Genomic DNA, 16,407 nt, shown 5'->3' on the forward strand with positions numbered 1-16,407 from the left:
TTATAACTTTACCACTTTTTTTTCCTTCAATGCGGAAGTGGCTTTCCGTTAGAAATGTATAAATAGATCTCATAACATGACCTACATAATTTAATAAAAAAAACAAACATTGGTTGTATCCAGTGACTTGTTGAAACATGGCCGCCTCTAATGTTCAGTTCTATGAAAATCAGAAAAGATTGCAAGATATCATTACAAATTGGTAATTTAGTTGAAGCTGTTGTAATTAAATAATTCTATTGTCTACTTATTACTCAAATTACTGTTAACTACGTACGATAGTCTTGTGTTGAAGCATTGATAAAAAATATTAAAATTTAGAAATTAGTTTTAAAATAATTATTATTTTATTATTTATAAGACTTATTTACTTATTATAATATTAGTCTCCCATAAAAATTGCTTTTACTTTGACACCACCCCTGATCTAGTTACTATATATAGCTGCACTGTACTTGAAATTGGTCTTCACTGACTTAGAAAATTTTTTTTCTTGATTCTTAACTTAGACGACTTAGTCAAAAGACTAAGACTATGACTGCTTTATTTTATTGATCCTTATGGAAATTTGTTGTGATTACAAGGACTCTTTTCTCATATAAAGACAACACAACAGAAACATCTTAATAACATCTCTTTAACTTCATTAGTCTCTAATAATTAAAATACATGACTAAGTAAAACATGGATATGCTTAGAATGAAGATATTCTTTTTTTTTTAAGAAATGTCTGTATTGACCCAAAAATTCTTGTACCTTACCCAAAAAAGTCAGTGCCATGAGTGTATATTTTGATCTCTAATTCAATTTCGCATCTGTTTGTGGAATCACTAATTTCACTTTAAGATGAATTACAACTAGTCATTCTTCTAGACCCATCAGCAGGAGAAGAAAAGCTTTATATCCATTTTATCCAAATCTGCTCACCACTTTATCATCACTTCACTGTCTACTGTCTGCTCCTATAATGTAACCAAAAAAAATCTACAACTTTCAGTTATAGATGTTTAGTAAAAAAAAAAGTAAAGTTCCCCTTTCAGACCTTGCTATCCATAGGGTAGATGATGTTAAAATCAAGTTTCTTTGGCCAGTGATTAACAAGCAGGGTGTCATGTGGCCATCACAATGACCAAGGGCCTTTACTTTCCCTAAGTCAGGTACCCATTAGAGTTAGGTGGACCAAGGAATGCCCTTTAAATCCTGAAATTGAAAATTCCAGTCCTCATCAAGATTCAAACCCAGGAGCCTAGGTTCGGAAGCCAAGTGCTTTAACACTCATAGCCACCAGGCCTCATATAGATGTATCTTCTTTTTTTTTCTTATTCATCATCAGTCATTTTGAGATTTGTTTTCTTTTTTCATTTTTCTTCTAGTGAACAACAAAGAGTAAACTTAGACTTGCAATTAAAAAAAGTTTTTCAAACAGACCAAAACTCGTAAGTAGAAGAAATATTTAAAATATTTAAAACTAGTTGACTGGCGGTGTAGCATATGCCGCTGTTTTGCTTGGCCGGTCTTAGGCCACTGCAACCTATGCGACCACAGTGGGCCCCCACTTTCATAGGACCCGCTCTAATTCAAGGTGTATAAATTATTAATTAAACCATTTTATAACTTAAAACAGATTTCCCGCGCCCTCCTGTCGATTTACAAGTAACTCCTGGAATTCTCCCGAAATCGCAAAATATACGAAAGTCATTAAAAAATATGGAAATATATACAAAAAAAATGTCATTTTGGGGTGTCATTCAATATGGAAAACAATTCTCAAAGATAGATTGAAACATTTGGTAATTCTTGCTATTGAGCGGGATCTATGTAGGAAACAGAATTATTATGATATACTGTATGACTTTGCTACACGCAAGGCTCGTAAAGTAATTCTGTACATGAATAAAATGCATAGACGAATTTATTTTCTAATACAAACTCTTAAATTTCACTTATTATCCGCTTCCCTACCCAAACTTAGCCCCGCGAAATCCGTTTTGCATAGGGTCCCACAATGGTTAAGTCCGGCCCTGCTATTTACATGTAGTAGATTATTTAGATTAGTTCCTAGTCCAAACCTCCCGGAGGACAAAGGGGGATGGGAGCAGGCAGGGTTTGATACATTTAAACGACATTCAAGCGCGCAGCCAGTCATCCGTAGTGTGAATACTACTCTTGTTTTCTCGTGGACAGAAATACTTCTTACTACTCGACAAACTCTTGAGGGAAGAAGAGAATTATATATAAAGATAATATATTGTGTAGACAGAAATGAATAATTATGATTTCTGAAAACAAAATTAACATGTTTTTGTTATTTTTATGGGATGGAGTGAACAAGACTTGCCGTTTAAACTAAATTAAAATCTAATTCTTTTGTAAAATTTCAATTTTAGGTCCTGTTTTTTTTATTGTTCTATATAGTATGCCATTTTCTGCAATAGTCTAACTTTTGTTCCAGGATTTTGCTTTTTGGTAGGTCCTTAAGTAACTTAAAAAACATTGGCCCTTAGTTTGTTTCTTAGGTACATCTGAGTTTATAGTTATTTGTGTTAATTTGAAGCTATAAAGCTATGATCACAGTATGCTCTTTACATATCAAATCCTTTGCCCATTTGTATGATAGACCAAAAGTACCAAGATTTTTTTAATTGATGCAAGCTGTTGTGTTGAGCTTTGTCAAATGTAATAAGATGGCATCTGTTTGCTTATTATTATAATCTAAAATATTGTAACGGATGTACATATGTATATAAGTTATACTTGATGTATTTCTACAGTACCTTGATAATCCGAGATGTTAGGGTATCTTGTATAGTGTATTACTGATGTGAGTTATGTTGCTGAGACATACATCACGTCACAAAATAATGAACCGGATTAATGCACAGTAACTATGTGCACTCCTTATGAAATAGAATAACAAACTTTAATACAGAATGGGCCACAGTTGAGTCATTAACTAAAACAATGTTATCCCTTCAAGAGCCTAGCAATAACTGTCCTAAAATTATACAGTAATAATCTCTAACCCAATGCCTATATCGTAACTTGAAAATGTTGCGTTCAAAGTCAGTCTACTACAGTGCGTTCCTGAACTAAATAACATTGTTAAAAAATCATTAATTAAACCTATTAGTTTGTGATTCACATGACCTTTATTTCAACAGCCATGTCGACTTTATCAAAGGCTGTATTGTGACTGAGAAATTATTTATTATTTGAGCCACTCACAATACACTTCTATTCTTCAAAATAAATTACTGATTTTAACAATGTTTCATTACTTGGTTTGTATGTATACTATTTACAGTGTGAAGTTGAAAGCTGCAAAACTTCATACTTACTGGAAAAAAGTCTGTGAAGATGAGCGAAAAGCCAAACAAAGGAATGAGATGATACTTCGGGAGTTTCAGAGAATAGACAGCCACATGGCAGAACTTGAGGCGAGGACTCGGAGAATGGCACAAGTGAAGGTGTTTTTTTCTTTTTGTTTTTCCACATTTATCTAACAAATGTGGTTCTCAAATTACTGGTATCAACATCATTTGGGGACACAAAAAGACTATAATATACTTTTAAACAAAATATTTGCAAAATAGATTTTGTCAAAAAAAACATTAGAAAATTATACAATATGATGTTTTTGTGGTGGGTCATTTAGTTATTTTCTTGTTTTACTTTGTATTTTGATATAAAAAGGTTCATTGTTACCACTGTTGTGTACAAAGCATTTTTTATTCTACTTTATAGTCAGCAATAAATCTTCAGTGAAAAATTATCAAATTGTAGTCGTAATCTTAGTTTACACCTTATGAATAATATCAATATACAACCATTGCATCACCACTCTAAAAATCCCAACAATCTTAATTATCATATGAATTAAACTGCATCAAAAAGTCTAGAAATTAAGGTTTGGGGGCAAATTTAACATGTTTTTTCCAATGTCCTGAAATTTATGTTTTAAAAAATACTTTTAGTACTGGTATTTTATTTTCAAAATTTACATTACACTACATTTTAGCGTCATTTTTATGGTTTATAGAAGCAATATGAAGATGACATATCAAGAAAATATCCCAAATGGAATGATTTGGTGAATGGAACATGTAGCAATGAAAATGGTAATACTGAAGGAAAAGCTTATGGCAAGATGTCCAATGAACAGCATCAGCATTTAAAGGTATTAGAACTCTACCAACACATGAATCATACTGAATAGAATGATATTAAGTGAAAATATTAAATGATAAAAACTTGAATTTAAAAATTAACTTCTAGTATAGTTGTCTTACTGTCTACCAATCATCTTAGGAAAACAAACAGAGCCCAGCAAATGTCCACAAATCCACCATGCACACATCTGTAAACGAGACTACTGTCAATGATAGCAATAGTCACAATTCAGACTACATGAGATCCACACATATTTCAGAAGAAATCATTTCTAAAGAAAAGTCCTTGCCTGCAACCCCAAGCTCTAAAAAGGATACTGCTTTTCATAATTTAGTTGCTAATACAAGTCCTAAGAGAGCCGCATATATTTCTGTAGATGTCGAGTCAGATAAGTGGGTCAAAACCCCGACTCCAAGTTCTAAGAAAGAGTCTTTAAGTGATGATCATAGCAGTAATTACATGAGTCTAAAGAAGGAGAGTAATAATACTATCAGTAGTCATACAAGTATAAAGAAAGTTACTCAGGCCGCAGAAGAGCTCATATCTTATGAATCTATCAAACCAATCAAACAACCTCAAGAGCAGATTGAAGAACCAATGAAATTTGAACACAAGGAAAGAAAAGAGCCTTTCAGTAAGTTAAATAGTTTCATAGGAGAATTTGGTTCTTTTTCTGTGTTTTTTTTTTATATTTCTTTTGGTGTGGTTGCTTTCTATTAAAGCACATAGCTACAAAACCAATAGTTTTAAGTTTGTATGCAGCAAAAGACTGGGATTTTTAGCTTAGGATTTTATATCAAGCTCTAATTTGATTCAAATATTTGCTGTCAATTGCGTAAAATTTGATATAGTTTTTAAGTTGGGCTTGTGACACTACCTCAAAGGTTAGCTACTGAAACATGTCAACTAAACATAATAGACCCTCTGAACTTTTATGTTCGGTATGAAACTTTACTACACACTTACATGCAGAAATAAAACATTGCATAGTTTTATAAATTTATTGCAAGAAGGCAAATTAAAATTATTGGGGAAAATAGCAGAAATATATTTAAAAAAAAGGAAATTCAAAACAAAACAAATATTTTTTACTTACATATATAGTGAATATTTTTCAAATATTTGTTAATTAGAAAAATATATTTTAGAAAGATTTAAAAAGATTGTTTTTTTTGGGGGGGCTACATAACACAACTCTAACATCTAAGTGCCAGATTTGACAAAGATTAAATTGTTTGCTTGAGATTATTTTAAGTTTCCTTGAATAATTTATAGAAGGATAGGATAGGAGAATGGGTAAATTTATCTCAAAAAATGTGTAAATATTTGATCTCTTCAATTTAGAGTTTACTGAACATCAAGACGACAGTGATGTTGTGTCTGACTTTATGTCTGGAAGTGACCTTCCCATGGCACTATCTCTCGGAAACACACAAATAAGTGCCCAAGTCACTTCACCTGCAGTTGGCAATAGTTCTAAAAAAGACAGGTAACCAAACAATAAACAACTATCTAGAGTAGTGGTGATCAAACCTACTTTTTTAAATTGTAACCAATAAAAAAAAGTTAAGTTCCCCTTGCAGACCATGCAGTCTATAGGGCAGGTGATGTTAAGGTCATCTATTTCTTTGGCCAACAGTTAACAAGGAGGGTGTCATGTGGCAGGCACAACAACCAACTAAATTATGGTACCATTAGAGTTGGGTGGACTCCGGGGTGCCCTAAAAATCCAGAAAGCTCATAATCCCAGGAGGTTCAAATCCATGACCCCAAGCTCGGAAGCCAATCACTTAACCACTCAGCCACTGCATCCCCCACCCAATTAAAGATAATATCTTAATTCAATAGAATTATCATATTTTATGATAAAACACAATTATAAAAATGCATCATTTTTAACTGACAGAGAAAAAAATGTTTAAAATTTCTTAATATTACTGACTAATGCTTATCTTCTGTTATAGTGGATTAAAAATCTCAAATGTATATAAATCTATTTATGGAACTTCCTTCTGAAAAAAATGTTGGTGTAAACATTAGGCCTATACTGGTATTTAATTGTTGTTGTTTTTTTCTAACAGTTTTATTAAATCAGAGTTGACAGTTTCTGGATTGGTGTATCTGATAAATTTCATCGAGTCAGACATGAAGGACGCTTTCAGTTTGGAAGGTTACTACAGGTCATCTAGGCCAGACACAGGTCATAAAAATGATATCATAAGGTTTGACTTTGCTTTGTTCTTTACCTGGGAATAAATATACTTTGTAAGGCTGTTTAATTGTTTTTAAGTTTTGTTTCTGTGTATTTTTGTGTGTGCACATCTATGGACATTAATAAATAAGACATGAGTATATGTTTGTTTGTAAAATGTTTTAAATGTTTTAGACTGTTTTGAGTTTTGGAATTTTTAGGGTGCCCCTGAGTCCACCCAACTCTAATGGGTACCTGACTTTAGTTGAGGAAAGTAAAGGTATTTGGTCATTGTGCTGGTCACATGACACCCTTCTAATTAATCATTGGCTAAAGAAACAGCTAATCTTGACATCATCTGCCTGATAGATCGCAAGATCTGAAAGAGGGAACTTTTTTTCAGAGTTGAAGATAATCTACTTCCTACTTCAGACCTCCTGCAGGATATTGGGGAATGGCAACAGGCACCTGCGACCATCAAGACAATCAAGCAACAGTCCAGTGCACATACTGCATGACCAGGCAGCCATCACATAATTAGGTAACAGATTTTCCAGAAAGATGAAAATTTGAACCAGTGGCATATGCACTAGGGAGTGGCACCAGAGAATGCTAAACACAAACATCATACCGGCATACTGTGTCAACAAGACACTGGCCTGCTCAAAGTAACTCTTTAAAAAATATTATATCTGGAAATCATTATCAAACTCCATTTGAGTGAGGGCTTGAGAGGCTTAAATCCTATCTTGCAAAAGCCCTGGACAGAAACCCTGCTGTCTTGCGTAGTGCATACATGTCACCATGCAGGTTGAGAATTTTGTGTTTCCCAGACCTTTCAAGACGGAGATCAGCAAGTAAAGGAATATGAGGAAGTCACAGTGTAGTTGATCTCAGATAAAAAAAAACTAGTTATCTAGCTCGTCCAACAGTATAAGAGATGTCAATAAAGAAAAAGAAAAAAATATTCAAAAAGCACCTGAAAATGTATGATTCATTTTGGTAGCTTTTTTTTTTAGATATGTCTATGTACATTAGTATCATATGACTAGCACTACTACTGTAAACTCCTGATATGTTTAACAAATTGAAACTTGACTTTCAGAAAAGCTAATGCTGAAGAGGATTTAATCCGAGTAGATGCCAACTTAGTCAGCATGGTAGTCCTGGAACAAATCAGTCTGATTGTTAGAAATCTAAATCAGAAATGTTTGCTACCTAAACATCTTTTGCAAGGTGATGTCTCCAATCTCACATTAAATGCACTCAGGTAAATTTCTTATTGTTTGTTCAACTGTGTCCTGTGTCTAGAATTGCCATAAAGGCTGCAGTCTTTTTCTAGGCTTCCTATAATATTGATGGATGGGTATCTGTAAGGGTATAATCTGGGTTGTAATTATATTTATAGTGAACGAAATTTATTTTTGGGTCTGGGTAATTAGCATAAGCATCAGACTGTTAACTAAAGTATGTTTCTATGAAGTAATGAATTTAAACAAAAAAAAGCATTAAAGCTTACACTTTAGTTTAAATCCTTTTTTATTATTAAATGTATTCAACAAACACAGTGTTTAATGTATTCTCATCTGTCCCTTGACTTTCATTGTAGAGGTGAAGGGACAGTTTGACTAACCAAATCCCTCCACATTTCCCAGTCAGCAGCTGCTCTAAGCAGGATATCAAGAGAGAGGCTGGTCCATTCTTTTATGTTATCCAGCCATCTTTCCTTTGGGTGACCCTTTCTTCATGCTTCCTCTACTGTACCTTGAAGAATGACTTTTGATAGTGAGCCAGGTCTTACAATTTGGCCGAGCCAGTCCAGCTTTCATCTCTTCACAGTATTGAGGAGTTCTTCTTTCTTGCCAGCCAGAGTGTTGACTTGTAAAAGTACAAACTCATTTGTCTTCTCTTCTTGGTATCTGATAGACAGCATTTTTCTGTAGCATTTACTCTCAAAGGCTTGGATTCTTCTTTCAGCCTCAGCGTATTGTGAGCAGTTAAAAATTGAAAAGTATATTTTGGCTTTTATAGGTTTTTGCTTAAGCAAGAAGCATGTTTAACTTTCTCAACAGCCATAAAATTACTTTCTTTGAGAACTAATACTATAAGAAACATTGAAACATATCAGAAATTGTTGTGTGATGAGACATATCAGAAACAGTTGTGTGATGAGACATAGCAGAAACAGTTGTGTGATGAGACATATCAGAAACAGTTGTGTGATGAGACATCAGAAACAGTTGTGTGATGAAACATATCAGAAACAGTTGTGTGATGAGACATATCAGAAACAGTTGTGTGATGAGACATATCAGAAACAGTTGTGTGATGAGACATATCAGAAACAGTTGTGTGATGAGACATATCAGAAACAGTTGTGTGATGAGATATCAGAAACAGTTGTGTGATGAGATATCAGAAACAGTTGTGTGATGAGACATATCAGAAACAGTTGTGTGATGAGATAGCAGAAACAGTTGTGTGATGAGACATAGCAGAAACAGTTGTGTGATGAGACATATCAGAAACAGTTGTGTGATGAGACATATCAGAAACAGTTGTGTGATGAAACATATCAGAAACAGTTGTGTGATGAGACATATCAGAAACAGTTGTGTGATGAGACATAGCAGAAACAGTTGTGTGATGAGACATATCAGAAACAGTTGTGTGATGAGACATATCAGAAACAGTTGTGTGATGAGACATATCAGAAACAGTTGTGTGATGAGACATAGCAGAAACAGTTGTGTGATGAGACATATCAGAAACAGTTGTGTGATGAGACATATCAGAAACAGTTGTGTGATGAGACATAGCAGAAACAGTTGTGTGATGAGATATCAGAAACAGTTGTGTGATGAGACATATCAGAAACAGTTGTGTGATGAGACATATCAGAAACAGTTGTGTGATGAGACATAGCAGAAACAGTTGTGTGATGAGACACATCAGAAACAGTTGTGTGATGAGATATCAGAAACAGTTGTGTGATGAGACATATCAGAAAATTGTGTGTGATGAGAAATATCAGAAACAGTTGTGTGATGAGACATATCAGAAACAGTTGTGTGATGAGACATATCAGAAACAGTTGTGTGATGAGACATAGCAGAAACAGTTGTGTGATGAGACATAGCAGAAACAGTTGTGTGATGAGACATAGCAGAAACAGTTGTGTGATGAGACATAGCAGAAACAGTTGTGTGATGAGACATATCAGAAACAGTTGTGTGATGAGATATATCAGAAACAGTTGTGTGATGAGACATATCAGAAACAGTTGTGTGATGAGACATATCAGAAACAGTTGTGTGATGAGACATATCAGAAACAGTTGTGTGATGAGACATAGCAGAAACAGTTGTGTGATGAGACAGTTTACTATGAATCTTCTGAGTTTTTCTCTTAAATTTAGAAACCTTTATTACCACAGTATTCACTCTAACTACCGGTATTCAGAAGTCTTGGATCTATCTATTTATGTAACTGAATAGAAATGTCTAAAAGTTTATGTGCTATTTTCAGTATTTTTTAACATAATAGATAGTAAAATCATTTACATTTGAAAATTATGCTTTTGGAATCTGTTGTAACATTTTTTGCTTTTCATTCAGAGAAAATCTTACAACTGAGACTAGGAAACTCTGGGAAGTATTGTTTTCACATTTTAGTAATCTAGTCAAGATGGTGGCTATAGAACCCAATGAACTGTCAGCCATATTCACTCCATGTCTAGTCCCTGATGAGAGTCTGCAGGAAAAGGTAGAGTTAATTAAAATAGAAACACATAGAAAAATATGATTTAGCTTACGAATTTCATCTGTATGTCAGTTAAATCAATTATTAAAAAGTTGGCCCAGTCAGAATTACTAATAAATTAAATGAATATAATTACTATAAAAAGATTATATTTAATGGTGTATATTGATTCTAGCTGTCAAAAGATGTTTGGCAAGGCTATTAACAAAAAAGCTGCTGATTTAACTCTTTCTCTCCGTAATTATTTACCACATTCTGGTGGAATCAACGTTGGTATCGTTAGTTAGGAGAGAAAGAGTTAAAAGTCTGAATCTTTTTTATTTTTCTGCATACTAGAATTTGAACTGAAATCCTTGATGTCATTTTTTATGGTTTACTGACATCAACTTTACCAAACTAGAAAATATAAGTCCTTATAAACCTAGATTCTATAAATTTTGTTCTGTGATATCGGTATGATCATTTTAACATTTTAGGATGCATTTTGTTTTCCCATTATTTGTTGTCATTGTGTATTGACCATGCTGCTGCAAAAGGTTTTTCATTATCTGAACATGTAGGCTCACCAGTTTATGTGCCAGTTACTAGGTGATGTCAAATCTAGCACCAACCAGTTAGCTGCATCCAATCAGTTCAACTCTTCTCTAAGCCCAATGCCAACTTTAGAAGGTTCTAATAGTTTCATGGAAGATGGCAGAGGTAAAGTTGGCAATTTTTTCAACATTTGTATTAATTTTTTTTCATTGTTTACTTTGAACTTATTTATAAAAAGATATTTTTTTTTATTTCACTGTCTGATTAGTTTACACATACATTATACTTTTCTTTTTTCTAACAAATTTTACTCTTTTTTTTTTTAAAGAATACCCAGTATATTGAATCAATAGCTATGTACAAAATAAATGTTACTGTACTACAAAGTAAATGTTTTAATACATATTTTTAATATGAAATTCTGTTTATTCTTTCTTCTCAGTGCCACCATTAAAATTTGGCAGCTTGTTAGATCGACCGTTTAGTGATGATGAATCTACTTATATTAATTCAAGTTTACCTCGAGATAATATTCCACTTAATGGTGAGATTTTTTGCACAATATTTTTCTCTTTCAACTATTACTAACTTATTAGTGCTTTAAAACACTTTTAAAAATCCATTTTCATACATATATTTCTAAGTGGAGGTGCAGGGTTGAATGGTAAACCCCTTGGCTTCTGAACTGAAGGGTCCTGGGTTCAAATCCTGGTGAAGACTGTTTTTTTTTATTTTGGGATCTTTAGGGCGCCTCTTTGAGTCCACCCAGCTCTAATGGGTACCCGACATTAGTTGGGGGAAAGTATAGACGGTTGGTCATTGTGCTGTGCTGGCTACATGACACCCTCTTTAACCGTGGGCTACAGAAACAGATGGTCTTTACATCAACTGCACTATAGACTGAATGGTTTGAAAGTGGAACTTTAGTTCTTTAATTTTATATTTCTAAGTATGATAGATAAAGAGATATTTATTTATAATTTTCATTGTCTAAGGATGCAATTGTATATTATCATGGTAAAGAGTTTCTATTTTTTTATCTTTAGAAACTGAGGCTTACAAGAGCTTAATCTCTACAAATCAAAGTATGCTTGCCCGTCAACAGTCTTCAACACAGGACGATACAACTGATGATGATGTTGAAAAGCAAATAGCTTCAGCCATGAAGAAACCTGTGTAAGTTTATTAAGACCCTGACATTCCTTTTTTATGGTGTTAATACCTAAGTGTTATGGTTGACTCTATATACCATTGGGGGCACGGTGCTTGGGCTTGGCTTCCAAACTTGAGGTCCTGGGTTCGAATCCCGGTGAAGACTGGGATTTTGAATTTCTGGATTTTTAGGGCGCCCCTGAGTCAACCCGGGTACCTGACTTTAGTTGGGGAAAGTAAAGGCGGTTGGTCGTTATTCTGGCCACATAACACCCTGCTCATTAACCCTTGGCCAAAGAAACAGATGACCTTAACATCACCTGCCCCATAGATCGCAAGGTCTGAAAAGGGAAACTTTACTTTTTTTACTATATACCATTTGCTGACTTCTTTCACTAAATAGAACAGACACAAAAATCTGATCTTAGAACTACATACTAGGTTTATTTCAATGTTGAAAACTACAAAGGATGCTACTTTATTGGGCATCCTGCTTTCTGCATTTCAAAATACCCTCTCCTAGATATCTATAAGATAAATCATCTTCTTAGGCTGTTAACTGAGCTGTGTGCCTTAGCCACATGAGCAGGCCAGGTACATGACTTTATGGTCATCTTAGATGCATGCCATTTAGACAGTAGTGTTACTCAAGTTACATTTTAGCCCTATCAGAGTTGCATTACAACACTGAAAAAAAAGAAAACATTTATTTTATTAAGTGTACCATAAAATTTGTTGTAGGTCCAAGCCATCACCGCAGCCTAAATTGGCAGAACAAGATGACCAGTCAGAAACAAGTTCGCAGACTTTACAGACAACTTCGCAGTTATTCTCCCCTCGGGCAATAACTCCAAGGTAAAAATGTTTCCATTGTACTAGTGTCAAGCTTGTGGGATACGTGGTCGACAGGCTAAGTACGCTTGAACTTGGCTTGGCTTTCTTTGAAGGGGCTCGAGGCTCAACACCCGACTCGAGCAGAGTTGTGTTTACTGAGCGCCTGAAGGCAGCATGGAAAAACCTTCTCCCAGATACCTCCTCCACACTGGTCCACAAGTGATATTGGACCGTAGTGCTATGAGCATGCAAGTTATAAGCTATAATTTAATTTTAAAACAGTGACAAAAAGTAATGGCTAAATTATTTATTGGCATAGACAAGGCATGAATCAATTTTTTTTTTAAGTTACCGATTAGTCAATTAATTCCTGGCAGTTAATTTATTTTGTTGGATACCAACAAGGAAAACTAGGATTTTTAAAGATTTTGCTTGCTTTTTTTTTTGGAAACCATAATTTCTATCATAGAAATTATTTTTTAAAAATAATACAATTGTATTGTAAGTCTTTTGGTATCAAATTAGTTTCTGAAATGTTCTCAACTTAGTCATATTAATTTCTCTTTTCCACTGAAGCACTACATATATAAATGGAATTATCTATTATTAGTTTTTAGTTTATCCTTTTGAAAAAGAAAATACAGACACCATCACTAATTTTTGTATTATCAAAACACTGAATTTACTTTTCTACATCTGAATTTTATAACCCTGTTTCAATCAACAGACAGAACAAGCCATTGTATGGATCTATGCCTGGCAGATTAGGTAAAGTATTTTAGACAAAAAAAATAATCTCATTGTTTGCTTGCAGTGTTATATTTGTACATATGATTTTAAATTTTTATCTTTCCCACTTCAGGTGTAAAAATCAGCTCTGACCTTGACACCGATACAGAAGTGGATGCTTTGATATTGGGAAGCAGTAAAAAAGTGGAAGATGATTTTGATTTTTACGATTAGGATTTAGTTTAATGGCCGAAACAAAACACAATTGCTCCTTAAGACACACAATGAACCATATTTTAGACCTAAATATCGAATGAAAAATACCACAATATAACTTGATCAATACAAGTCTAACAGCAGTGTTAAAACAACCATAATTTGTCTTATTTGCAACGGCATTGATTTATATATTTGGATTCTAGAATCTTTGATTTATATTGTTTTGAATACGGTATAAGATCTTCTATTAATATTGTTTTGACTATAAGATCTTTGATTTATATTGTTTTGAATATAAGATCTTTGATTTATATTGTTTTGAATATAAGATCTGATTTATATTGTTTTGAATTTAAGATCTTTGATTTATATTGTTTTGAATATAAGATCTGATTTATATTGTTTTGAATTTAAGATCTTTGATTTATATTGTTTAGAAATATTTCTGTAGAAATTTAGTTTTAGTGCATATGCCAACGCCTTATAAATTTGTACCACAATGATAGTGGACCTGTAAACTCCTGATAGTCTTTTAGTCTTTGTCCACAGCTATGCATTTGGCTATTCACATTTTTATAGATACTGATATACTGTAGTATATGTGTGAGCTGTGTGACACCAACTGCTTGGCTACCTAGTTAGGAGCTCCATTTTGAATCCCAATGTAGAACAGGAATTTTTTTCTTATTGAAATTTTCGAGCTGAATTTTTATTTTCTAAGCATCCTAAAGGCGGAGGTGCAGTGGCTGAGTGGTAAAGCACTTGGCTTCCGAACCGGGGGTCCAGGGTTTGAATCCTGGGCTTTTTAATTTTCTGGATCTTTGGGCGCCTCTGAGTCCACCCAGCTCAAAATGGGTACCTGACATTAGTTTGGGAAAAATAAAGGTGATTGGTCATTGTGCTGGTCACATGACACCCTAATTAACCGTAGGCCAAAGAAACAGATGACCTTTACCTCATCTGCCCTATAGACTACAAGGTTTGAAAGGGAAACTTTCCTTTCTTTTTTATTCTAAAGGCAGCACAAGAAACTTCTCCCTGCCTTTCCCTCCACAAAAGATTGAACTAGAGCATTCTGAGTATGCTATAGAAGTATGAGAGACACAGAGTTGTAGAAGACCTATCATCAGTCAACTGTTTTGGAAGACTATTCAGAATCTTGTGCCATCCATGTGCCAAGTAGAACTTTATTATTTAAAATGTAGAGTTTTTTTCCAACATTTTTTGAGAGTTAACAATAGTGTCTTAATTTTCAAAAAAGTTATCCCTTTCAGACCTTCCGATGTTTCTATGATCAACAGTTAATCAGGGTGTCATGTGGCTAGCACAACAACCAACCACCTTTACTTCTGCAACTTGTCAGGTACCTATTATAGTTGGGTGACTCAATCATGTCTACAAAAAAAAATCCTAACGTTCCGAATCACAGGCTTCACCGGGATTCAAATTCTAGACCCCTTAGTTCTGAAATGACGCACTTTACCACTCATTCATTCTTATAGGGCAAAAAAATGTACATTTAAATTGAATTTCAATTACATTTTTCTTTTTATGCTGTAATAAGTACTGATATCCATTCCATCTTTTGTTTCCTAATTAAATATGTACGTTTTTCAAGGTCTTGAAATTATGTATATAAATATAATATAATATTGTATATTTCAATGCACAATGAAATACAATTAAACCTCATTATATTGAACTTAATATATCCAGTTTTGTATGTATATCTTCACCTTCACCTATCCCTTAGTCTGCTGGACAGTTGGGGGCTCGACACAATGTCTGTTTACTGTCCTTCTTCATTCCTCTTCTTTTGCCTTGGACAGAATCTACATCAATGACAGGCCCATCCATTCCTACATGTTGTCTTCCCATCGCTTTCTCTGTCTGCCTCTTCTTCTTTTTCTTGGCCTTAAAGGAAGGTCTTTGCGAGCCCTGAGGACCTTGTAATGTGGTCATAGAATTTTAGTTTGCATTTTTAAAGTAGTTAGCCAGTCAACATGGGATCCAATTGCTACAGTAATCCTGTTACTTCTGTTGAAAATGTTGTATCCCACAGCCTTTGTAAGAGATCTCCATCTGTCTTTTTCGGTAGCCATTGCAGCCAGGTGTTAATTAACATTATATAAATATAAAGTAAAGTTCCCCTTTCAGATTTTGTGGTCTAGGGCAGATGATGTAAAGGTCATCTGTTTCTGTGGCCTACGTTAACAAGGGTGTCATGTGGCCAGTACAATGACCAACCGCTTTTACTTTTCCCCAACTAATGTCAGTTACCCATTAGAGCTGGGTAGACACTGAGGCACCCAAAGATCCCGAAATTAAAAATCCCCGGATTCGAACCCCGATTCGGAAGCCAAGCACTTTACCTCTCAGCCACCTCCTATTTATATAACAAGGATAATATTGGGTTGTTCACACGATAAAGCTAAAAAAAAAAACTAAGTAAAATCAAATTAAGTAGAAAATAAATATATCTTTTAATACCAGTAATCATCACATGTATTCCAGCTAGTACAAATAGGCGATAGCTCTATATATAGACTACCAAATGAATTGTTTAAGCATTGACCTGGATTTGAGTACATTAAGTCGCATATCTGTAATTGAATTGCAATACATTCTTTAACGTACCAACACTATATGTGTATTTACACACTCTTATTTCAAGCTGTATTTTAAATGAATATAGGTGCCTGTAAATGAAAATGCAGCAGCAGGGGCTCGAAGTATGTTGCTAATTATAACTTTTTCTGTAATTGATTTAATAAAGTTTCAATACTTTTATGTATGTACACATACATTGGGATATG

At 34.0% G+C, this 16,407-nt stretch overlaps 1 protein-coding gene across 1 annotated transcript; it reads left to right on the forward strand.

The window, feature by feature from the left end:
* Window positions 1-93: 93 nt before the first annotated feature.
* LOC106057228 (centrosomal protein kizuna-like) lies at window positions 94-16,400 on the forward strand. Its single transcript, XM_056022574.1, has 15 exons — window positions 94-202; window positions 1,374-1,436; window positions 3,305-3,467; window positions 4,040-4,177; window positions 4,309-4,804; window positions 5,515-5,659; window positions 6,252-6,392; window positions 7,467-7,631; window positions 9,979-10,126; window positions 10,684-10,822; window positions 11,100-11,201; window positions 11,704-11,833; window positions 12,551-12,664; window positions 13,371-13,411; window positions 13,506-16,400. Exons 1-15 carry the CDS (start codon window positions 138-140, stop codon window positions 13,604-13,606), a joined length of 2,151 nt encoding a protein of 716 aa, XP_055878549.1. The 5' UTR covers window positions 94-137; the 3' UTR covers window positions 13,607-16,400.
* Window positions 16,401-16,407: the final 7 nt, after the last annotated feature.

Source organism: Biomphalaria glabrata, chromosome 3 (assembly GCF_947242115.1).
Source record: "Biomphalaria glabrata chromosome 3, xgBioGlab47.1, whole genome shotgun sequence".
NCBI classification, from domain to species: Eukaryota; Metazoa; Mollusca; class Gastropoda; family Planorbidae; genus Biomphalaria; species Biomphalaria glabrata.